This window comes from Apteryx rowi, unplaced genomic scaffold (assembly GCF_003343035.1).
Source record: "Apteryx rowi isolate R43461 unplaced genomic scaffold, aptRow1 scaffold_515, whole genome shotgun sequence".
NCBI classification, from domain to species: domain Eukaryota; kingdom Metazoa; phylum Chordata; class Aves; order Apterygiformes; family Apterygidae; genus Apteryx; species Apteryx rowi.
The window spans coordinates 333192-358809 of record NW_020450778.1 but is presented as its reverse complement, the minus strand read 5'-3'; the positions used below and the strand labels follow the sequence as shown (position 1 = coordinate 358809).

Genomic DNA, 25618 nt, shown 5'->3' with positions numbered 1-25618 from the left:
TTTTACTTCATGTGTTATGTTAAACTTAAAGCTTAGTATTTTGACTGTTTCCTCTGAAAGGAGCCTGAATTTCTCTTGCTTGTGTTCAACCTCCTTGGGGTAGATTTTGGTTTTCTAAGATGTGTGGTTATGGAATCAGAGACCTTCAGAAAGATTCAGGTGTAAGGGATGTCTGGAGGTCGGTAGTATCAACCCCTGCTCCCAGCAGGGCTACTCCAGCGCTAGATCAGGTTGCTCAGGGCCTTGCCCAGGTGAGTTCAGAACATCTCCAAGAGTGGAGATTCCTTAGCCTCTCTCAGCAACCTGACAAATTCTCTTCTTCCGTCTTCCTTGAGGAGGAGGAAGAAAAGAGAAGGAGAAAAAGAGCCCAACAGAAAGTGGAGGAATACTACCATCTCTATTTTATGGGAAGGGGTGTATGGGGGGAGTAACATCCTTGACAACAGAACAATGTCAGAACGGCAGAAGAGATACCACAAAAGTATCATAAAAGTTTCATGCTTATGTCCCTCAAGGAAGAAACCTAAGGTCCCATGAAGTTTTCCTACAGAGAGAGAGAATCCTGGTTTCTCAGTTGCTAGGTCAGCCCCGGCAGAGCCGCCCGCAGAACCGGGAGCGGAGCCCGGAGCCCTGGGCAGGGCTCAGGAGCCCCCGCGAGCCATGGGGCCGGTCCCGGAGCGCTGCTCTGCGGCGGTCGATCCGGAGCAGGGGCAGGGACAGTAGCAAGGGCAGCCCAGGAGATGGCAATCGGGAGCCTCTTACAGGACTGGAGCAAAGGTAGAGGGAGGCTCCCAGGAAAAAGGGTGGCTGCCTTTAAGGTGGGTTTATTTGCCTGCCAGATAGGAAGTCTGTGATCAGCCCCTTTAAAACAGGTAAAGGCAGTAAGGCTTCTCCACCCACTTGCCTTAATCTTTCATCATAACTGTGGGCCAGGCAGGGAGGTTGTGCAATGTATGTACTCCAATCAGGAGGGTGTGGGAGAGGTTCATGCACTGGGAGCAGGAGCCAAGGCTCAAGGGCCTGAGCCAGAAGAGCAGGCAGGGGCGGGGAGTGAGGCCCCTTCTACAGCCAGCATGGAACTGAAGACCTCAAGCAGCGGCATGGAGCTCTCCCTTGGCCTCCTTCTCTTTTCAACTCTCCTTCCTCCTGAGGTGCTGGGGAAAGAAGGTAAGCGGTGCACCTGGCGGTCTCTCTGCCCACAGGGCTGGGCCTGGGTGGGGAGGGCCCCACCAGGCGAGGGCCCCCCATGAGGGCAGGGAGAAGGGCCTGGCCAACTTGCGTGGGACCCCAGGGACATCACAACCTGCCTGAGCAGAGCTGGCGAGGCACTGCAGAGGCTCTGGTGTCCGGGGAGGGCAGGAGGGTGTGGGGAGAAAAAGCCAGGAACAAGCGCCATTTGACTCTTGGTGACTCTGTGTATGCAGCTCCCAGATGTTTCCCCTCTCTCTCCACCCTCTCACAGTTAAAGCACAAACACCTTGGCATAGCCAGTGATCCAGGAGAGATCTGCCTCTGTTTGCATTTAATGCAAGTGTTGCAGATAACAAGTTTAAACACAAACTCAGAAAGTCCCCCCCATCCACGCAAAACACCCCCACAGTTTCCTCAAAGAACTCTCATGAAGTTATCCCTTATGAGCAAGGATAGTCATTTTTTCAGAGGCTGGGAAGGTGAGATAGCCTCTCTCAGCTACTTCAGTGTTAGAAGGTAGAGCTGGGCTTTATAATTTCCTCCTCCACCTCATCTCTTAAGCCTCCCCTGCCTCCCTTCTCCATCCCAGTTAGTCCCTTTTGTTAGACGTAGTAATCTTCTTTTCTTCCGTCTTGGCAGTTCCACAGGGGTTGTGAAACATCTGGTGAATGAGAATTTCAATAGAGAGGTGAGAAAGAATAAATCTCTGCTGTGTTCCCCACCTCCTTGTGTAGTTAATTCCTGCCAGCAACTTCTTTTCAAATTTCTGGTTTGCACAGTGAGAGGTGTCAGGTGCTTTCCATCCCAAAGATGGTTCTCTACTTCAGCTGCTCCAGGCCCTCAGTCTAGAGGACTTAGTCATAACTGGCAGTTCAGCCATGGGCTCATCTGAGATGCTGTGTGCTGAATGCTCTTTCAAAGTGTTTTTGACTAGCATGTTTGTATTAAGGATTCGGCTAAATGGATGCAGCTAGTAGACATTGTGGAGAAAGCCAAACCAGGTGAGAAGTAATATAAGGTGGCTCCACACAGGCTCTGGTTTCTGAAAGTGCGTGAACAGTAGTTGGCAGTAACACTCAGGGACTTCTCCCTGCCAGTTTCTCACCTATCTCAACCATCTCATTTTGGTTGTGGCTGTGATCCGCTCTTCCTGAATGTGTCTAGCAGGGAGTAGCCCCTTTCCCTGGTACCCTCTTTTATCTGAAGTTTTTCTTCTTCTGGGGAGACCTCCTCCCTTGCAGTTGGACAGCCATAGTGAGATTCTTAGGAGTGAAGCTGTGATCCAAAGAGCCAGTAGCCCTAGAGTACTCACATTCTCTGTACTCTCATAGTCTCTGTGACTTGATCTTCCTTTTTTTGCAGCATCCCTGCTAGTTGTTTCACTTTGAGAAAGCTCTTTCTTGTGAATGGGCTTTGCCTACCCCAGTTAGTTGGCGGCTGAAGGAACAGCTGCTGGAGGTCCAGCTGCATGGCACATGGGCTGAGGGAGGTTCCCCTCCCTGCCTTTCCTGAGTTTCTTTCCCTTTGCTCTCTACTAGAACTTGCCATGCAGCCGCTCTCACTTCCACATCACTGCTTCAGGCCTGGAGTGCATGGGATAGATATTATCTGGGTGATGGTTCTGGAAGGACAAGCTACCTCACCCTGAGAGTTTTTTGGAGCCAACAACACAAGAATAGTATCTCAAATATCTCAGAGAGATTGAGGGAGAAGAGAAGTGAGTGAGGACAGGGTGTCTGTGGCTAGGAAGATTTTGCCATATGACCATGCTGGGCGAATGCAGCAAACCTGCAAAACCTGGATTCTTGCTTTTCCCTTCTCCCAGTCCTGAGTGGGTGTTTCAGAGGTGAGAACAGCAGTGCAATCCCTCTTATCTCTGATTCTGGGCCCACAGCCTGCTTCCTCATTCCACAGGACTCTTGCTGATCTGCACTTTACACTCTATTAGTTGTAGTTGGCAGGCAGCATTTGTAAAGCAGTCAGACGAAGAGGAGGAAATCTGGTTATTTAAATGCCATTAAAATATTACCCCTCCTACCTTTCACCCCCAAATTCTTTTCTAAGGTGTTTAGAAATGACCCTTCTGAATACACCTGCAGGAATCCAAAAGGGAATCCAATGAATTTTTCCTGTTTCCTATGTTCCCAAGCTAGGGCTGCAAAAGCACACTGAAACTAGTAGTCTGTACTGGCAGCACCATATTTAGAGGGGACCTAAAGTTGCACATCCAGCAGTATGACTTATCCCAACTCCTCTCCCTCTTCCTTGTTGGCCTAAGAAGTGATAAATTTTTTATTTCTTTCTGCATCAAGACTTCAGGGCAAACTCTGATCACATTCTCAAATTCCTTTGAGGGCTGACATGAATAGAAAGCTGAGTTTCTCCTTTGTCACACAACTCCAGGAACCAAATTGTAACACACAGGCAGGCAGTGCAACTCTGCAAGAGGTGGCAATGCTGTGCCCTGGAGCAGTTATTCCCTTGCTGTCATAGGTAGTGGCTACCTATGGGGATGGGGAGGCAGGTGGGGAGTGAAAGGATTTCAAGGCTGGGATCAGAAGGTGCACAGCCTGAATCAGAGGTATAGGGGTAGGCAATCTGAGAAACTGAAGTATCTCATGGCTTTTGGGTACTGTGACACAATGGAAAATCCCTTTTACGGCTTCACACTGCCTCTGTACTTTCCCATGTTTCCAGCTCCTCAGCATTGAATAATACCTCTAGGTGACACTGATTGATCTTTTTTGTTGGTAATTTATTTGATCACCCTCCTCTTCATCCATTTTTTCTGCCCCTTTCCTACTGGAAGGAAAGATGTGTTCAGCTCCTAATATTGGGTTCCCATTTGACTAGGTTTTAGTCTCCTGCCCCCATTTGGGGGCAGCTTTAGAAAGCAGAGTAGATTTCTCAGGGTTTAGCATGGAGCTGTGTCTTTGACTGTGTGTAGGGGTGTTACTTGCTGGAGCAGAAGATGGAAGGCAGAGTGTCTCACACATTGGAAAGAACTTTTAACTAGCTGCATTGTCATATCTCTTCCTCTCCTTCCTCTAACCATGCTTCTTGATGGTAAAAGAACACAGTGGATGTGGGGTTGTGAGATCTGAGAAGAAGTGCAAGCTTTGCTTTCTGTGACAAAACTAGGATGAAGCCACTCCATGGGCCATATGAATTGGGTCCCTGATTTTGTTTTCCCCTTCTGGTTTTCAGTGAACCTCCTAGACACAAGCACTGCACAGGGTGAACTGGGCTGGCTTCCAGATCCTCCAGAAGTGGGGGTGAGTATACACATTCCCAGGAAGGGGAGCCATTGGGAATACTACATGATGGAAGAACATAACCCATGTTGAAATTTCACCCTGCCTCCTAGAATCAGGCTTCTTCTGCAGCTCCACCCTCTCCTGGGGATTCCTTGCTTTGTAAGTCCTGCCTCCCTTGCAGCCCCTTCACCTCTGCAGCCTCACGCCCTGGCTCTTCAAGGGCTGTAAATCTTCTGATGCATACTGCCGTTCAGTAGCTCTTAGTGATTCAACATGCCCTTGAAATATATTGTTTTCATGAAATAATAAACCTGAATGGAGAAAGAGGAAAAATCCAATCATCATCCGGTTTTTCGTCCTCTAACATGTTGCAAATACAGCTTATGCCTCTTCCTCCTGGCAAATAACCATGGCAGAAGTATTTCTGTGCACTAGCCTGTGAAGATTTAGAATCTTTGTCTGTTTAAGATTGTTCTGTCTTTTTTTCTCTTATTAAATCGAATGATTCAGTTACCAATTTTTTCTTAATTTTTATGATCAGCAGCTGACTGAACAAATAATTGTAAACTGATGGGTCAGCAATCTGGCCTATTGGGTAGGTGTCAGTGTTCTAGGACTTGATATCCAGCCCTGATGCTGTGTCTGACCCACACAACTGATGAGTGAAGCATTTGCCTTTGTTTCCTGGCTGTAAAATTGAGCTGATGGAAGTGCTTCAAAATCTGTTCCTGAAAGCCCAGCAAATTTGGATCCAAAAAGGCAGCTGAGCTTTCAGCTATTTTTGGTCAAGCAGAGATGAGTGGTCCATCTACTGTTGCGATTTATGTCAGTGAAAAACAGAGAGTTTGAAAGATGGCTTCCTTTGTATTGTGGCAGTGGAGGAAGGAAGGCACAAAGGAAAAGGGAACTCGGGCTATGTTGCAGTGGTTAGAAAGAGGTATGTTAATACATAGTTCCAGTTCCTCATCCATGCATTCATATTTCTAGCAAGCCCAAGCTCTCCTAGGGAGGAAGAGTTTTTACCTTGGCTGCTCATACAGTAGACCTGGGTTCAGCCTACTCCTAACTCATTTTCATAACTTTCCTCCATAATATGCTGTGGCTGGTTTAAATAGGTCACAGCCTCCTCCTATTCCCAGTAGTCTTGCTGGGTGAACTAGAGCCAGATACTGAGGTTCTCATGTACTGTCATAACTGCACTTGTTTCATTTGTACAGCTGTTTTGGTTTTTATCACATCCTACTCAAAACAGGTGCCCTAATGAGACATATGTGTAAGTCACATTTTGTCCATAGTTCCCTTTCTTACTATCATCCATCTGTCTGGTGATTTTAACCCAATATTGGGCTCCAGGCATATACAGGATGAAGTCATCCTGTCTTGAAGAGACAGGAAAAACACTGAAAAATGCCTAGTTAAAATAATATGATAAGAAGACAAAACTTTTCTTATAGAGCAATTGATTTTTGCTGAGGAGGTTCCTAGTGATGCTAGGAGCTGTCATACCCTTCTGCTTGTGCTAACTGTTTTTTTTCTTTTTTTTTTAAATAAGTATTTTCAAAATGCACTTTATTTTAACTGAGAATTGTAGAAGATTCTAGAGAACATGGCCCGAGAGCAATCTAAACTAATAGCTCAAGATACTGATGACAGATGAAGAAACTAATGGATGATGAATAGATTTATTGACTTCTGCTGAGCAACTGTACTGTAGGGATTTGTCTAATCACGTCATTTCTCAATAACTGTTGGGTGAAAGGCTGACAAATTGCCACAAGCAAAAAGGGAACAATAGGTGATTCTCTTGAAATAAGAACTTTGGACAACTTCTTCTGAAACCGTTCTTCCAGAATGAAGTAAATGTGTTTGAAAGAGAACTGAGATTAATTCAGAACATTTTTACACAAAAGAGCTAAGATTAATACTAAATACTCTGACTGGTTTTATTAATAGCTGTCTGGAAACATCAGAGTTGTAGACTTTACAGAGTTCGAGGACAATCTAGATTACATGCAACAATGCTACTTGTACATAACCTCAGATGCCAGAGAGCTCCCATCTGTGAGCTGGATTTGTGTCAATATACTTATTGTACAGAGGAGGAATGTGCTGTGAGGAATCATCATGCTTTATATGGATAGGGGCTCTGAGACATGGGACAGAAGGCAGATACTTCTGTGGAGGCAGAATTATAATTTTGTTTTCTGCTTTGTTTTAGTCATGACATGCCGTGTGTGTTCGTTTCATGGTCAGACACAATCTATATCCAGTTTGCTGGATACGTTCAGCCTAGGAAAACCAAACTGTAACTCTGTCAATTTTAGACAGGATGTATCATTTTTCTGGACTTTTAGAGTGCATTAACTGGCAGTGCAATCTTGCCTAAGCTTAAAGGTGTCATGTAAGACAGAAGTAAAATGTTTGTAGAAGTTTGTTTGGTAAAAGGTTTGGGCTAGCTTGCTTTGTAATGGCTGTTTAGAAAGTGTTTCATTCATTTTAGGTTACTATTGAAAACCAAGCCCTTGAAAAGACAGACTGTAGTTCCTGCTTTACAATCTCCCTTCCCTCCTGCCCCTGCCCCATCATCTAACAAATTCCTTGCTCAAATTTTTGCCTCTTTCTGTGAACTTTTGAGATAGCAATACCAGTTGGGCATGGGGAGGTGTATTACAGTACTAACAATAGATTCCCCTCTTCTAACATGTATTACAGAGCTAATGATAGATCACTTTGAAGGTGTCAAGAGTCTAGAATTCTTGCTCTGACATTTCCTTAACCCTCCCCCCAGCAGGCAGCCTGGCTTACCTGAACTGATTTGAAAGATTACTGAATCTATCCAACAAGGAATTTTGAAACCCTACCATGAACAAATTCAGCTACCGGGCATAGTGGCATTGCTACTTGGCAGGTTGTACAAGAGCAGTATAAAAAAGTTATCTGTTTCTATTTTGCTTTCAAGTGTAATTGCATCAACTTTGAACAGATGGTGATGAGAAGTCTCACATGACTTTTACTATCTTCCTGCATTTTGCTTTTTGCGGACAAGGGCAACCTGAGCAACATGACCTAACTTTGAAGTTAGCCTTGCTGTGAGCAGCGGTTTGGAGTAGAGGTCCAGATGTCCCTTCCCACCTAAATCTTTCTGTGTTTCTGTGATAGTTTTGCATTTGTTTGTTCATTAGAATTATGAGTTTTCATTTTTAGCCCAGGCACAAAAGAACCTCCCAGTTCTATCTGAGCAAATATTTTGAAATGTGCGTAGTATCTATCCCTATGGATTTGCTATATTGATTTATATAGGTCTATGATATAAAACATTGGGCAATCCAATTTTTTATTGTGTTTAGTTGCTGCAATTATGCCACCCTCAGCTTGTGTGCCTGTCTTGAAGTTTTCCTTTCATCCACTTATTTCCAGTTCTTTTTGTGAGAGGGGGAATAGCATTTGCATAATCCAGTCATATGTTCATGAGTACATGTGACCACTTAAGTTCTTTGCCATTTGTACTACAGGATGCTGTGTGCTGTGCCTTTCAAAATGGCATTCTGTCTCTATGCAGTTGTATGGATTGTAAATTAAACAAACTTATATTCTTTGGTGGTTGATATGTTTTCTTGAGAGGCATGCTGTCACCAGCCCTGCAACTGCCTTTGCTTGGAGAAGAGTCCTTTTTCACAGTAACTTTGTTTTTAACATTGGATATTTGTTTTTTCAGAAACCACATGATGTCTGATGCTGCTACTAGTTGCAAAATCATGCCATCTTTATTATATATTAAAGATTCAGCAGTGCTCAGTTCTCAGCTTGTAGCTAGTTTACGGAGTTTTATTTCATTAAACCTAGGCAGCTTGCTTAATGAGACTTCTTCATATTTTACTCAGATAGTCCTATCTGGAACAAGCCTCAGCCAGTCAGCTTTTTGTAGCATCCAAAGACAGTGTGAAAAATAATCATCATAAACACTGCTGTGTGTGTCTGTCCCACGGCTGCTGAGAATGCATGTCCTTTAGGATCTAACTCAAAGGGACGTTAGCACCTCTGAGACCCTGGAATAGAGTAGCATTATATGCCTCAGTCTGCTCTCAACTTAAGCATCAGGCCTAGGTGAGTAGCTCTTGCAAGTGATGAGGGTCTGCAGAGAGATAAGGGACAAATGCCTAGTAAAGTCCACAACTAACTGGAAATGGGAAGAGCTCTGGCTTCAGGTCATATCCTGCCATGCTTTGCTGCTGTTGATATGCAGACTGGTGGGGAGACTTGCTGATGATATTCTGTTAAGTGAAAAAAAGTTATCTTTTGTGGATTTGGGAGAGAAAGAAAAAAATGTTACGCATGTCCAGGTATCCTTTAGCTTACTCAAGTATTGATCAGAGGGGTGAGAGGAGGGGTATGAAAAGTGAGATGAGAAGTAAACTATAAATTAATAATTGCACAGTGGGCCATATTGCATGAGCCACAACCAGGTAGCCAAGGATGAATTTACTGCCCCAGAATCAAGTAGCGATCTCAGCTACTCAACTCAATTCTGTGACTTGAAGGGGCAGAAAAGACCACACTCTGAGCCAAAGCGAGGATCCTGTACAACCATTACATCATCACCATAAAATCTCAGGCACTGAAATGATGACAGCCATGTTGCCTAGCAACTTAAGCAAGCTGATTCACCCTTTTATAGCTGTTGAATGAGAGTGGACAGGGTTCACTGAACTTCCTTAGATCAACAGGGAAGCACCACAAGTCAGCTGGAGCTTAAGACCAAAAGGCTATTTAAAGTTAAAAAAACCAACAACTTTTATTCGAATATCAACTCGAATATTTGATATCAAATAGTCATGGCTGAGTTTGCAGGCAGGCAGGTTAGAAAGGAAAATGCCTTGTATCTCTTGTTGCCTGCTGTGTCCTTGCTGGGTGGGCCCATGCTTTGAAGTGTGATTCTTACCAGCTTAGAGACTGAGTTGTAGAAAATTTTGCTTGAAGGGTTACTTCCACTTCTAAGGCCTGGTTCCTGGCTTCTCTGTGCTTGAGGTACAGGCTGCCAGCTCCTCACTGTGACTTTCATGCTACCACCTGCAGCTTCTCTTCCCTAAGCCTGTCTGATCATCCCATAGAAAAGGCACAATTACACTATCCCTGTGTGGAATTCCACCTGATCTGTTGCTCATCTTTAACAGGAACTAATACAAACAGAGAATGTACTGTCCATAACAAGCAGACTTGTTTCCTAGGTTCTCTATAAATACTGTAAGTGTACTTGACTGTATAACTGACACACCATACAAAGCCCTTTTCCTTGAAAAAAAAATTTTTCACTTCCATTTATGGTAGATACTATACAAGATACAGCACAGTGCATGAGTAACATGAGAGGTATCAATTGCTTTATTGGAAATATGACTTTAGCTATTAATTCTGAAATCTTAAGATGCACCATGTGGTTTTTGCCTCCTCTCCTTTTTGTAATTATTGACACTGTTAGTGGGTGTTACCAGAACAGGTACATATGAAATGAGACTTCCAAACTACCTAGATGAAATGTTGGACTAGAATATCATTCTCCCTCACCTAGTAGCATCTGTTGCAAGCAGAATTATTTTCCTGCAAGACCTTAATGTGGCCAGACAGTTCAGAGAATCAGCAGACAGCAGAACCTGAATTTGATAAACAGGTTATATAATCAATGCACTGAAGCTCTGTGGCTCAAATTAGCACCTTATCTTCCCATAAGGACATGAATACAAGTTAAATTTGAAGCAGATGGGTGGGATGGAGACCTATGTGCTAGTGCCCTAAAGAACAAGTAATTACCTAACAAAGTTGCTCCTCCCTGAAAATAATCAATTGTGGGAAAAAATGACATCCCACCCAGAAAGATATTGCAGATGAGTAAACATCACTTCTATGTTCAGTTATATCAAAGGCTTCAAGACGATGTGATGAAATCAAACTTTCCTGGCCATTGCCAAAAGATCAAAGAAATAAAAGCAGACTCTCTGCTGTTCTCAGATCTAAAGTTATACGACTCGTGAAGTTAAGTGTCTAGGTGTCACCACACTTCTTTTATCATCATCATCTAAATTGTCTTCCACACCAGCAAGGAACGTGCAAGAGCACTGAGAAACTTTCGACGAAGGGTCACAGCAACTTCAATCTGAAACATTTTTGAGACACCAGTGTCATGATGCTATTTTTGACTTGCTGGTCTAGCATTACCTACTGACAGATTTTTGTGAGATCTATTCAGCTGAAGAGGAGCTCTTCACCGTATCACAGTAGATATCAGCAAGATGTCTCTACTGTCACAGTCTTTTCTCTGAGGTACTGAGGTAGTACAGCTGAGTCTGTAATGTATGGTTGGCCTTCAACCCTGAATCTCTCCCAAGAGGCAGAGTTAACACAACTTTTTTTTTTTGGTCATGATGTCATGCAAATGCCATACAAAATTCAAAGAGACTTTATAGGCAAAATGCAGCCATTTCTCTCCTGTTTCTGTGTGAGCAGGGGAAAGACATTGGAGCTGTTATATGATGTGTGTTCTGCTAGTGAGTTGGAGGCTTGGGACACAGTGATGTACCATTGCTGAGAAAGATTGTTCCTTTTGGGCCCTGAGATTTTTCTTAGGGAAGAGAGTTCATGGATTAAAACAGCCCTTTGAATTCTGTTGCAAATTAAATGGGAAAGATGTAGTTTGCTAAGCCCAGGTAAATTGTAGCAGGCTGTCCTAACTCAGACTGTCTTTTGATCTTAGTACAACTCTCTAACCCAAAGTCAAACAAGTCAGTGTTTTTCAGTATATGAACTCCTAACTTTTCCAGTGGAGACATGCATCTTAGTTTAGTAACTCTAGGCCCACTGGCAAGATATTTCCTTTGTTCTTGCCTTTTGTAAGTCCCTTAAAAGTAGCTCTGTGCCTCTCCCCGGGGGTCTGCAGGCAACAGATTGGAAGCCACTATGCAAATCTAACCTGGAGGTGAATGAAAGCTGGGTCATAGGAGGCAGGACCTTATCTGAAAGGAGACAGGGCAAGTTCCTGGGAAGCTGGAGATGCAGACAGCATTACTGTTGCAATGCACAAGCTCTTGTGACTCCTGTCTGAGTCTAAAGATTTGCGATAATGTCACAATCTGCTGCCTCTGTCACTGGTAGCCTAGCTCTTTATATCAATGATGAAATTTTTATTCATCTTCATAAAAGTTTTTTTTGCCATAAAAATGACTAAAACCAAAAGAGACCACCTTACCAATGCCTGCAGAGACTCAGACAGTGGCTCCAAGACATACAAACTGTCTCAGTCCATTTCCATCTTACATCTTACTGCAGACCCTAGGAATGGCTCACAGATGGATGGAGGAATCATAGGTTGTCCTATACATGCTCGTTGACACAGTCCTAACTTACAGAAAGCTCATAGAAGAAACAGAGTAGCCCTTCCTTGGGCTTCAGAACTTCAAACTGTATTATCAATTCAGAGCCAATCAAAGCAGATGTTAAAAGGCAGGTACAGGGCCCTCTCTTATCTTTGGACCTTTACTCACAAGGCAGACCAAACAGATACTGTTTACACCACATATCCATTGACGCCCTTTCAGTTTGTTATTCAGCTCATTCTTAACTGGCCTCATAAAGACAGCTCTTCTTCCCCACTTCTTTCCTGATATTGATTCTGACCTAGCCATGGAAGAAAGTGGCCTTCCTTTTCTCTAAATTTACAGTGTTCTGAGATCATTGAGACAGCACTTTTGCTAAGTTATCTTTGAGGTTTTCATTCACTTAATGCTAATTGCTGTACTAAGCTGTTTTAGCCTGATTTGCTACTGGAATTGTTTTACTCTGTATTACACCATCAGACTGTGACTTTCAAGAACACATCTCTGGAATGAAGTGCCTGTGTTAGTGTACGGATTGATGAGAAGTACAGAGCACCCTTTTGACCTCAAATCCAATGGCCACATCTTTAGGCTTTTTAGAAAGTCAACCTACTAATTTATGGCCCTCTTGAATGCATTGGCCTTTGCTTTCTTAGCAACTCTTTAAGAATTCTAAAAGTTTAAGAATTTAAAGAATAGTTTAAAGACAGTTTAAATTTGAACTTAAGAAAGAATTTCAATTTAAGAGAGTTTAAGAGGAGTTTTAAAGAATAAAATTTAAAGAGTTTTAAGAACTTTTTAGCCTGCTTGGAGGAGGGGATTGGACTAGATGATCTCTAAGGGTCCTTTCCAACCTAAATCTTTCTATGATTCTGAGTCTCATGAGAAAGTTTTCTGTAGCATCATAAAACCACAGTTCACTCACTGCTAAAATGAGAGAGTCTAACTCTTCCCCTCCCCCCACTTTTTTTAGAATTTCTTCCCATCTTATGACAAAACTGTGACAGTTGGAGTAAGGATACAGTCTGGAATGAAATGGGTAGAAAATTATATTTTCAAGGGAGATTCAATCAATATCATTGGCAGAAAAGCTGGAGAACCAGGTAATTCATATTGATTGAGCCAAACTGCCACACACTTTCATTAAGAATATTACATTAAAAATCAGAGGCATACATTTTGATTTTGCAGCAGATTCTTTGAGGATGTGAGACAGTTGCCTAGCAACTTCTGGACTCATCATCCTTTCATTAAGTCTTGTAGGTAACAGTTTTTCTCCACTGCTTTGAATTTAAAAGCTTCACTGACTAATGAAAAGAAGTCACAGGCATATTTAACGACCATTCTGTATTGTTAGCATAAATAATATCCTCATTTTACTTCCTATACCCATCATCAGCAGAGTCTAAAAGAACCAAGTCTGGCTCCCTTGTTATTTCTTTGCACCACACCGCATGAGAGACTGTACAATAGACAGTGGTAAGCCTCTTTGCCCTGAAGAGCTCAGTCTGGAAGAAGTCGAGCTGAGATGAGCTAAGAAATGCAGGAGTTAGCAGCTGGATTTTTCCAGTAGCAGAGTTTACAGTAAATTTTTCTGCTAGAGATGTAAGTCACTATTGAAAATGAAACTTTGACCTCATGTCACTTAGTTTTGAAAATGGTATATTCAGGACATGCACCACAACAGCTCATGTTTTTTTGGTAAGTGATATCTGTTACAAGATCAGACATCCTACATAGCCTATTTCCTAGGAGTTTAGACTGGGTTTTAATGCCTTTCTAGTCTAGTGTTCAAAACATGCAAAATCGCTCAGCTTTCTGGTGGCACTTCTCTGTGGCATTGCCTTAGGATAACTTGCTAATGGCAACTTGTCTAACTCTAGACCTTAAAATGCAATCATGCGTTTCCCATCAGCTTGATGGAGGCAGACATCCATGGAAAAATGCTTCTAAAAGACAGAGTTAACATTAGCAATTCCTTGCGAAAGCTACTTTGTTCTCATACACCTTTATAGTTTCATCTCCTCTTCTATTTCAATATACTTAAGGATGTCTTGTAAATTCAGTTCTGTAGCATTTTCCAGAGGTTTTTCCATGAAATGGTGCAATGGATAATTAAGTGACTACCTCTTCTGATAGATCAGTTTAGATCAGTCTATTTCTCTTTCGTGGTATCATAAGTCCTATGACCCATGTAAGTGAAATAGGTGTAAATCCCATGTGGTGCAGGTCATATTAACAGGGCGGGATAATACTGGAGATTAATTACATGGAAAAAGAGGAAACAAGAAGGGACACATAGATACCATCTGCAGAACTTCCTGGGAGAAGATTGCTAGTATGCATTTAGGTAAATGGCTGCAAACAGCTCGATATGAGCCTATTATCAGGGCTTGCCAGCTTGGACAAAGCACTGGCAATTTTCAGAGTGGGGCTGCACAGGAGGTATGCTCTAAGTCATGGCATAAAACCAGAGCCTTATTTGGCACTCGGTGGCTCCATCTCTCAGACTCCACTAGTCAGCAGAGTGGCCTAGGGGGCTGCATCAGGTCTGTGGGATAGCAAGTAGGGAGAGAGGCTATAGGGCTGTGCTGTGAGTGCAGGAGGTCGTGGTGCTAGAGGAGAGAAATTTGTGAATCTCACACTCAGCCCATGAGACTTGACAAGCCTGGAGTAATATAGAGACTGAGGCCTTGTTTAAATTGTATCTTAACCTGATGTGTGATTTAAAACCAAGAAGCTTAAACTTGTGCCAGTACCTGTGTGGGTACTTGTTTCAATTTAATTTGATTAAACATTTAAAGCATAATGTAAAAGGCACTCTTCATATGGGGGCAAAAAGAGGATCTAAGTTATTTTCCCTGTGGACAAACCTTCATTTCCAAGTTTTCAGTTCTCATGTGTAACTTTCTCTAAAGTGAACATTCTTTGCATTTCATACCTGATCTGTAATGAGGAAACAAAACTAGAAGCATACAAAATTGAGCAAAAGTGTATGTTAAAATACTTGTCAAACCCTACTGGACTCATACAGTGACCAGCTGTGCCCATGTCTTTCTCCCAGCCATTATTTACCTGGGCTAGAAGCAGAACCTAGTGTGAAGTCAGGAAAATCAACTGAATTTTAACAGGTAAATTAGTTTGCAAAATCTCAGACTTAATGAGTGCCTGCTCTAGTGTGGTCCTCCTGCAATTGACCTATCCATTGTGGCAGGCCATCTCTTCCCTTACCCCAGAGTGCTGTTGTCTTTAGAAGACGCTTCTGCACCTGATCCTCCTGCTACACTATTTTCAGGGGCAGATAAGAGTCCTGCTCTGGCAGCTCCTATCATATCCTTTGAATGTAAACAATGGGAGAGAGAAGCTGCCAATACACAGAAGTAGGTGGATCTTTCTCTGGCTCTAGAATGAGAAGAAATAAGCCAAGGTAGGATGAAGGGGATAGGTGAAGGTCCATGCACTGTGGTTCCTTTCAGTTTGGCATGAGTTAGGTTCTAATCACAGTATCCCCTTTGCTCCCTGCATAGAGTTTAGGCAGGTTTGGACTCTAGACTAGATGCATCTTTTGCTCAGCATAAGAGACTTTTCAGCTAGACAGGCTTTGAGCCCTGAATGCTATATGGGAATGGATCTTGTAGGCTATATTTTGTCGTATTTGAAGTGCAACTTGTCTCTCACATCTGTCTGACAATGTGCGTTTTCTTCTGCCCCGGGAACAGTGGAGTGAAGTGCAGCAGATGATAAATGGTACCCCTGTCTATATGTACCAGGACTGCAGTGTGCTTTCTGAGGGCGATACTGATCACTGGCTTCGCACAAATTGGATCTATCGGGGCGAGGCAGCCTCCCGCATTTATGTGGAGCTAAAGTTCACCGTGAGGGACTGCAAGAGCTTCAAAGGTGAAGTGATCACCTGCAAAGAGACCTTCAATCTCTACTACATGGAATCTGAGCAAGATGTCGGGATCCAGTTCCGACGACCACTGTTCATCAAGGTCTGTAGAGCTGGGGGTGAAGACTGGTTCATATTTTTCAGCTTAAACTAGGTGTGTCTTGCTGGCGAGGAGAGGCCGAGAGAACCAGAGTCGGAGGGCAGGAGGGGAATGGATAGTGAGTGTTGTCCTTACAACAAGCTCTGTCACCAGTGCCTCACTGTTATGCTCAGAGCAGTCTTTGCCACAGGAGGTAATAGTTTTCAAATGAGATCAGACCTCTATTCCACTTAACCACTTGTTTAACTTGACACAATTTATGTAAGGATTCTAAAGAGTTATAACAATGCTAGGTTGTTACACCAATTTTTACAGATAGAAAGCAGAGTCCCATGGAATTTGACTTGCCTTAGGTATTAAAGCAAGATTAGACCAAGAGAAGAACAGAATCCAGTTCAGGTGTCTGGGCTCCTGATCATTTGCTGTGATTGTTATGAGATATAGGGTGTTTTCTCTAAAACTGGAGCTGATAGCTAGTTATAATGAATGATAGATAGATAGATAGTTAGATAGATAGTTATAATGAAATTCTCCCTTGAGTAAAAGTATTTAGCTCCCCTATATTTTACTTGCTGTACTTGCTGCCCTGATGTAGTGGCCTCTTGCCACAGAAACATTTGAATTCCAGAACAGGGAACCTCAAGTTCTTTGTAGATGACTTTCTAGAACCCAGTTCTGTCCTAAAAGAAGCCACAGACCTAAATTATTTGACTGCCATTTCCTCTGTAGTTTAAAAGACATATTATGAAAACAAAGAACTGTAAAGGCTAACACAGGAAGAGCAAGACTCTTGTATCCGACTCCCCTCCCTCCCCAGTGCTCCATCACCTCCCCTTGCAGCTGGGGCCTACCGCATGAATTTGTGTGATACTTCCACAACTCCTAAACCTGCTCTGTGATCCCACTGCCAGATGCAGCTGCTGAGCAAATCCTTTAATCTGCTATCCAGCTACGGGGAGCAGGTGGCATCATGTAATGGGGAGTGGCCTACAGTGGAGTGGATCCGTTAGCAGGCTGCCTGAGAAGGAAGGCCTCCCCACCTGCAGCCCAACTTTTCCATATAACATGATGCCATGGAGGCATTACCCTCTTGCCCCAGCATATGAAGCATATCTCACTCATTCTCATTCTTTCTTTGCTGAAGCAGTGGGAATGTAAGAGCTTGGAAGCATTTTTCACCTAAGTATCTATAATGATAAAATGTGTTGAACACTGCATGACAACTGCCTTGGTGCAGAAGACCTGATCTGAATCAAATGCAGCCCGGAAACAGTTGGCTGTAATTCACTGGTCAACTCAACACAACTCTAATGGTTGTTGTGATTTTACTGTATACAATTTGCAAACAAAGAAGAAAAATGTAACGGAATAGAGATGTACTGCTGATTTGTTCATTTCTGCTGGGGCAGTTCCTAAAGATCAGAAACCCAGAATATGAAATACTGTATAAGACCAAAGAATGATTGCATAGCAATTGAAAGGAGATGGTGGAAAGCATGGAAACAAGAGAGGATGGGGACCCATTGCTATATTAACGCTTCTTCCAAGTGCAAAGAAAGACAGCATGCAGTGCATTGGTATTAGAAGTAGTTGACCATGCAGCCTCTAAAGGGCCTTAGCATAAAAGAAGTTTGACAGGCGTAGCTATCTCAGAGCTGCTGCTGCCTGCTCAGATGTTGAAGTTGCTGTCTTTTTCTCTTCTGCTTAGCTCAACACCGTGGCAGCAGATCGAAGTTTCACAAGCAGAGATATTGAATCGGGTGCCATGCAGCTGAACACAGAAGTGTGCCCCATTGGGAAGCTGTCTCGCCGGGGCTTCTACTTGGCTTTCCAGAACTCCGGGGCCTGTGTGGCGATGGTGTCTGTCCGAGTGTATTACAAGACCTGCCCAGAGGCAGTGCAGGGCCTTGCCCATTTTCCAGAGACCCTGGCAGGTTCAGAAGGGCTCACAGAAGTGCCTGGTACCTGCGTGGAGTTTGCAGCTGAAGAAATGGGATCTCCCCCCAGGATGCACTGCAGCACCGACGGGGAGTGGCTGGTACCAATGGGTCAATGCCTTTGTGCTGTGGGGTTTGAGGAAGTCGACGGGAGCTGCGTAGGTGCGTGGGCAGACAGACACTGGCTGTAGGCCATAAGAGAGGTTCTAGGGAACCAGAGACCAGAGCATCTGTGAGCATAAAGCGGGATCGGGGAGTTAGTGTGGTCTACTTCTCTCTCTTGCCAGCCCTCTGTGCTGGCCAGACATTTCTTATACCTTTTTCCCTCCCTGAGATTCTCTTTCTCAGTTGTGATTTACTCCTCCTGTGTCAGGTGTAAGACCTGCACACACCTCTCCACTCCCTCTTGGGCTTCATCCAGGAGCCTTCAGCTCTGGAGCTAGTTTCTGTGAGCGGTAATTGTGTGATTGACACTGACTCACTCAACAACTGGTTCCCAACCCTTAAATGGCAGCCTTGTTCTCCCAGGGCAGGTGGGTCAGATGCATGGAAGAGTATATTTGTCCCGTGACTAGAAAGCTGAGAGCCGGAGGCGAACAAGGGCAAAGTTTCTCCTCTGTGCCCCCTTCTGCTTGGACTGGGATGGTTCTTCTGCCATGGGAAACTGTGTAAAGCACATTGCACAATACCATCGGTGCCTGGCTCATTTCTGAGGAAGAGCAGTTAGCAGGCTTAGGAGTCACCATGCTACTGGAGCCACAGGGTGAGCCATGGTTGTTGGAGCAAGCAGTACAGGGTTCTCCTTTTGCCACAGAGGGGAGAGGATACAGCTACTTACAGCAACTTGATGGGTATGTCAGGGGAGAGGATGTGTGTGGTGTTATTTGGAATATGTATTACTGCCGAAAGGGAGGTAAAAGGATGGCACATCTCTGCTCTTGTTGTCAGAGCCATATGGCACAAGGCTGGGTTAGTTCAGAATACAGAAAAAGGAATCCATGCACAGTTCTTTCTTAGGGTCAGCAGCGGGGCCTGTCTCTCTGCTTTGTCCTGTCTTTGCTCCAGTACAAGGATCTGATGTTTCTTTCAATCCCCACTGCTTGCTCATTTTGCTTGGAGAGTTGGCAAAAGTTGAAGCACAAGATCTTTGGCCTTCTCCAGCAATCCCCTTTCCTTCCATAGCTCAGCCAGTTTTTCCACTTAGGTGCTGCAGAGCTATCCCCACCCTCCTGAGAGTACTCCCCTGGGAAGGGGCAGGGAAGCTGTCATGCCTGGACAGGCCATGACTGCTATCGCAGGACAGGTTCATTCTGCATCTGTGCTTTTCTCCCACTCCACCCAAGTACAGCTGCAGCCAGAAGTATCTTTTGTAGGATCAGTAAGGACTGGGAAGATCTCTCAGGAGAGGAAGGGAAGAGGGGAAAACCTAGCAGGGGTAGGGAGAGTCAACCTCATGCCCAGAGCAGTGTCTTACTGGAGGATCAGAGAAAGAGAAGGTGAATGTAGGTTGCCTGTTGGAGGATGTCTTGGGACCCTCTCACTCTAGGGTAAAGGCCAGGCACTGTACAAAGGACTGGGAACAATCTAGGTCAGCATAAAGGCTGAGATCAGGGCTTCTACTTTGGTGTTCGGAAGATGAAGGGCTTCCCCTGGAAATATGAAAAGGGGGAGAGGGCAGAGGACACGGATCTTCCGGCAGAGTCCTTTCATTCTGATTTTTGCCCTGAGCAGGAACAGAAAAAAAAGAAAGCTGAGCTATGACCCTTGCCACATAATAGGCAGGAGACTCTGACCTCTGTTGCAGGACAGGAAGCAGTGGAAAGCCAGAAGTCCCAGTTCTGAACTAGTTCGCTCAACCTCTGGTTGAATTTCCAAGCACATAAACCTCTACTGGGTTTATGGGTTTAATGGCTCAGCTGTCCCACGTTCGCAGAAAAACTGTGCCTGCCCACAGGGTTAAATCTCAGCTTTTCAAAGTATTGCAGACTTTGCTGCTGACAAACCCAGCTCTCTGTGATTAGCTTCCTCAAGTTAAGTAATTTATTGTGAACAGAGACTGGCTGTGCCCCCTGCCTGCCTTCTGGTTTCTTGATGGGCTCTGCCAGTGGGTGAGCGGATTGCTCACCCTGAACTCTCCATTAGCTCAGCTCTGGTGCCTGAAGGCTGCCCAGTGCTTGCTGGCAGTCTCCAGATGAACACCTGTAGGAATAAGGAATGAAGGGAGGGCCCCAGTCATCCTCTTTGCCCTCTGGAGCCTGGGGAAAGCAGTGCTAACAGGCCCTTTCCCAAGCCTGTTTTTCCCATCTTGTTGCCTGGAAGGAGGAGGTGGGCCTGAGGCAGGTTCCCAAGGGCTGAGGAAACCAAGTGCCTGGGGCGAGAGAGGGGCTCGGCTGCTGCTGCTGAGACTGCTGACTTTTGCGTCTTTGCAGCCTGGGTGAACGCCTCCGCTCACTCACGCCTGGGCGAGCTGAGGGCACAGGCTGCTTTCCCTTCTGCCTAATGAGCCTCGTTAAAGGAACTGCAGGGTGGGACAGAGCAGCATGGGAAGGAAACCGGGCTCTCCGGCCTGCCGCCCCCCAGCAGGGCACGCTGCCAGTGCGGCAGGCGCGCCCCGGGGGAGCGCGTCGCCCTGCCGCTCCCGCCCCCGGAGCCGCCGGGCGCTCCCCCCGCCCCGGGCCCCGCGCGCAGGAGCCGGCCCCGGGCGGAGCCGCCGCCTCGCCGGCGCAGTGCAGCCCCCTACCGGCGGTTGCGGGCAAGGCGGCGGCAGCGGGTGCGTGGGAGCCGAGGCGCCGGGCGCCGCCGCCGCGTCCCGTGCGGCAGGCCGGCAGCGCGGCTCCGGCGACGCCCACGCGGAGCTCGCTTCCGGGATCCGCGGCGCCGGGGCGGGGGTTCTGCCTGGGGACACCAGGGCCGCTCCCTCTGGAGGCCTGGGGGGCTCCTCTGGGCTCTGGGGCTCTGCTGTGTCCTCTGCTCCTCAGGCCTAGGTGGGCTTGTGCTTGTATGGCTCAGCTGCCTGCTCATCCTCCTGAAACTGAGTGGCCTCATTGCCCAGTGGGAACAGCCACTCACTGCCCTGTCCCTCCAAACATACCTGGGCCAGAGGCTGGCTGTCCACAACCAAAACTGTACTGGAGGCATGCTAGTGCCTAGATAGTACAGACAGCTGTGTGTTATGACTCCAGCCTGCACTCTGGTCCTGTTTAGTTTACCTTAGTTTGCTCTAGATATAGCCTAAGGTGACATGAGCCTGTCAGGCTGGCTAGTGTGTTCTCTGTTACCTCCTAGGTTTATCCCTCACCCAGACGTCCCCCACGCAGTTCCCTGCACTGCCTCTCACTACTAGGCTTACTGTCTTCCTCTAAGTTAGCTATCCCACTTGAAGGAACTCACCAACACTGGTGAGTGAAGCAGAGGCCCAACAGTGGCTGGTTTTACTCTGTGCCACAGATGTGGACTGAGGGCCTGGAATGGCATTGGTGTTCAGGCCAGGTGGAACAGAGGAAAGCTTTGGAGGATATTTTGGGGTAGGAGCTAAGTGTTCTTGGAAAAATCCCTAGCCCCAAATTGCCTTGCCAAGTTTGGCTTAGCTGGATAATAAGCAGGTATGTAGGTTGCCCCATATTCACGGCAGGCAGTATTGTCCAGGGAACGCCAGAGTATCTGTGTTATATTTATCTGTGGCTCTGCTCTTGATTTGTTTTTCATGTTGTTGCTGTCTAAGCTCTCCCAATCCAGACTGATCCAGTGTCAAGAAATTTGAAATCTTATACTGGAACAATGGTAGGAGGTCACAGAGTTTTCATCTTGACTCTACCATGTAGAAGTACTCTCAGTCACGAGCAGCCTAGAGACCAAAGTAATTTTTCTTTTTTCTGCCTATTTCTGAAGGGGGTGATTTGATGTTAAATAGAATATAAATGATTTTTTGAGCTGGTGACACCTTTGGCAGTGGAAATGTGTGGAGGAAAGGGAAAGAATGAAGATTGTCACTGGTGGGCTTCAGCCAGTTGGTACCTATCAGTCTCACACCCACCAAGCAACCTCTCAGTGTTGATGGCCCATCTGCTTGCCATAGCTCCTTTATAGGCAGCAAGAAGAGATTAAGAGTATGCATTTTTTACTTTTCAGGCCTCAGATTTTCCTAATCCCCATTCTCTGAAATATTTTGTTCAAGTAAAAGACTGTGCTGTTTTCACTGTCAGGCTGCTTACCAGTGAGAATCAATGGTTGAGCCTTTTAGATGTTTCAACAGCCTTTCCTATCATTAGCCACATAGTTGCATGATTCCTTTTCAGTTTGTAGCTAAGGATGATAGACTCATTTTCATAAGTGGTCCGTTATTTCCTGAGCTCAGAAGGTGCTGGTTGCTTATACTGCTTGTGATTATTTCTTCTTTCTGTGCTCTTCAGGGTTCAAATCCTTTTGGTCTATGTGTACTGGCCAGATGGTTGTGTGATGGCATTAATATGTAACCAGTAGGCCAATCAGCATCATCCAGCATAATGGCACAGTCTTCTTGCCATCCCAGGGCAAAAGAAGGGACCAATAGGAATGAGGTGGAACCGCTTCTCTGATGATAATCTGGAGAGAGGTCTCCATGTACAGTGAGGATAATGACTCTTCCTGAGACTAATAGAGAGGAGTCCTGTTTGGCCTTTGTTAATAGAAATGTTTTTAGGTCCCTCAGTTGTTCCTCTTTGTCATAGAGTAGGAATAACTGGATTTTTTTAAACCTTCTGGATAAAAGATTATTTTCTATGCTATGCACCAACACAGTAAGCCATTTCTGTATGGCTTCTGAGCAGATGGATTTGGGATGGTCTCCATTGGGATCTGCTGAGGGATTACACAGAATATTGTTGCTGTCATAGTACGATGTGAAAAGGTTCATTCCCTCTATGCTGACGTTAAATGCAAGGCTGTAACCTGTGCAGAATATCAGTTTATCCATCCCTCTACCATCTGATTAGTGATAGGTTTTTTGTTTGCTTTTAGTTTAAGAACATTTGATAGATTCATTTAGTTACTCTTCACAGGTTGATAAAACATTAAATTCGCAGGATACTGCAATTTGCCTCATTCATTCCCTCCTTGCCACACTCCCACAGAGGTGGAGCATTACCCTTAAGATAACTGAAGAAGGAAGCAGACAGATCAGAGCATCTGTAGCTCAAGCTAGTAATATTGCAGTAAAGGCTGTGTCAGATGTTATAGCTAGAGAAGGATGTGGCTGCTTACTTTTACAGGAAGCACATGGCATACGTTCTCTGCAGTCTGTGTTGGCTCCATAGGCAGCTACATTCAGTGCTCTTAGGCAAACTGATACTTACCTGGACATTTTCCAGGGCCCTGCTAGGTGGTGCCCTGGTACAACACTTGAAAAGTCAGGAAAGATGCTTCTGCTATATAGTCCCTAGGCTACTACATATGATGTCAGTATGTAGAGGATTCTCAGGAGTACAAGGAAAGCTTGAAGGGGTAAATTGAAGAATGGTTTGAGTTTAGGTTGTAAGGACTCTCTAGGGCTGACCAGGTTCTGTTTTTGTATAGCATCCTTGAGGAATGAGATCCCTGATCTGCAGTCTACAGATCCTACCATAAGGTTGATCCTACCTTGAGTTTGCATCTCCTATCTATCTGCTCTGAGCAGGAGGCTTGTCTAGGTGATCTCCAGGAGTCCCTTCCAACCTAAATATTTCTGTGATCTAAGAGAATGGAAAAAGAGAGCAAAAAAATAAAGGAATGCTTAAGAAGTTGAACAAAACTGGCAGATTGTTTCTTGTTGATCTTAAGCTGATTCATCTGTCTTTCCACAGCTTGCCGGCAAGGATTCTACCGTCACTCCCTGGAGACTAAACGCTGCCTGAAGTGCCCCCCAAATAGCTTGTCCAATGAGTCAGGGGCTACATCTTGTTCCTGCAACACAGGCTTCTACCGGGCACCTTTGGAGGGCCAGAACATTGCTTGCACCCGTGAGTCAAGGCTATAAAGAAATAATAAGAAAAATGAGAGAAAATGAAGTGTTGGGAAATGGAGATTAGAGATCAGGGAGGGAGAAGTTGGGAGAACAGAGGGCATGATTTGAAATGCATCAGCAGAAGGGAAGCTGCCTCAGTACTTTGGGTATTAACAGCTGGATCTAATACTTTCTTCCGTGCTTCTTGTAGGCCCCCCCTCAGCTCCCCGTAATGTCAGCTTCTCCCTCATTGGCACACAGCTCAGTCTGTGGTGGCAGCCACCCAGTGATCATGGTGGACGGAAGGACCTGACTTATACAGTCTTCTGTCAGCGCTGTCTTTTCCTGACATGTGAGCCATGTGAGGCTGGTGTGGTCTTCTCCCCCAGTGCTTCTGGTCTCACTAAACCTACTGTGGACGTGGACGGCCTAGAAGCTTACACCAACTACACATTTGCTGTGGAAGCCCATAATGGTGTCTCAGGAATGGGCCCTGCTGCACAGAGGACTACTCCAGCTGTCTGGGTTGCAGTTGGACATGCAGGTTAGCAAAAGCAGAGAGAAGTTCTTCCTGCGCATCAGGAAAAGAGGAATCTCTGTGAATTTTTTAATCTTTCTCCATCTTCTCCTTCTGTCTTCCACATGTGTCAGCATGCTATGATCAGGACTCTAAGATACCTCTGCCTCTGGCTTTTAAAGTCCATCAGTCATTTTCCTTGCCAGTCAAAGCAGCAGAGCAAATAGCTCACCAAGAGCTATGAATCCACCAAGGACTTCACAAAGGCAAGGAGGACAAAGCCCTCCCTGTGATACACTGGTGTAGTCCAACTGGCTTGTTCCCCGTGTGACAGGAGGAACAGGGCCTGTGGCAAGAAATATTTCTTGTGACTCAGATGTTGCAAAAAATCAAACCAAGGACAATAGAAATCCCGATGTAGCTGAAAAGAAAAGCTTTTTAAGCAGAGAGAAATGAGGATGCTAAAAAAATGCAAGTTATCTCTGGCAGTTTTCTGTATAGTTTAGCTTGAGGTTGGCTAGTCTGACTGTCCTGTGAATACTTTCCAGTATGCTGTGAAACATGACTGTGGAAAAGAGATATGTCAGTGCTCAACAGGCCTTGGTGCTTTACCCAATTTTGATTTAGTGACAAAATAAGACTTTTTCTGCCTTTTCTTTCTGACCCTAAGCAGAGGCAGCACAACTTAGGAAACCAGAGCTACTTTTGGGTCACCCCATCCCTTCCTAGTGATTATGAAAAATAAGGAGAGAACCAGGCTTGACTCTTCAGTCCCTGCAGACCATTAAGAATTACCTTTTTATTCATGAGCAGGGTACATTTGCAGTCAATTGAGAGATTTTGAATGTGAAATCTCATGGTCAGCATCTTTCTGAAATGGAGTTGCATTCATAAATCATATAGGATGGTTGTGCTACAGCTGCTTTAAGAGCTGAAAATCTTTACATCTTGATTTCAAACCGAACACTTTCAATACAGTGTTGCGTTAAATATAATTCCTTGGAACCCTGATTTTGTTTTGGAGGCCAAACAGAGTTATGCTTCTACTATTGGGGTATTCATACAAAACAATTATTTACAACTGGAGATCTTATTTCCCTTTCACCGTAGGCAAGAAAGATAATGGAGTAGAAATTCAGCTGTGGCAGTAAGAGTCAGTTCCAGTTTCATGATATGACCAGAGTAGGAAGGATAGAGCCTCAGGTGAAGAGAGGGCCTAGTTTGCATTACATTTGTATTTCCTCCTGATATTCTCTGCTCTCCCCACTGCAGCTCCAGTGACAGTGTCCCAGTTTATCCTGACACAGAGAGATGACAGCAGTCTGTCCGTTTCTTGGCTTGCCCCATGGCAGCGCAGCCGTACCTCAGTGGAGTATGAGGTCATGTTCTTTGAGAAGGTGAGAC

General features: G+C 45.0%; 1 protein-coding gene across 1 annotated transcript in view; it reads left to right on the top strand.

The window, feature by feature from the left end:
* The first annotated feature begins 1032 nt into the window (after positions 1 to 1032).
* The window catches only part of EPHA1 (EPH receptor A1), a 35599-nt gene continuing 11013 nt past the window's right edge, over positions 1033 to 25618 (top strand). The window contains exons 1-7 of the mRNA XM_026080311.1: positions 1033 to 1167; positions 4399 to 4466; positions 15532 to 15807; positions 17513 to 17903; positions 23558 to 23713; positions 23909 to 24241; positions 25487 to 25611. Of these exons, the coding sequence (XP_025936096.1) occupies positions 1074 to 1167; positions 4399 to 4466; positions 15532 to 15807; positions 17513 to 17903; positions 23558 to 23713; positions 23909 to 24241; positions 25487 to 25611 (1443 nt within the window). The 5' untranslated portion in view covers positions 1033 to 1073. The remainder of the gene's footprint in view (positions 1168 to 4398; positions 4467 to 15531; positions 15808 to 17512; positions 17904 to 23557; positions 23714 to 23908; positions 24242 to 25486; positions 25612 to 25618) is intronic.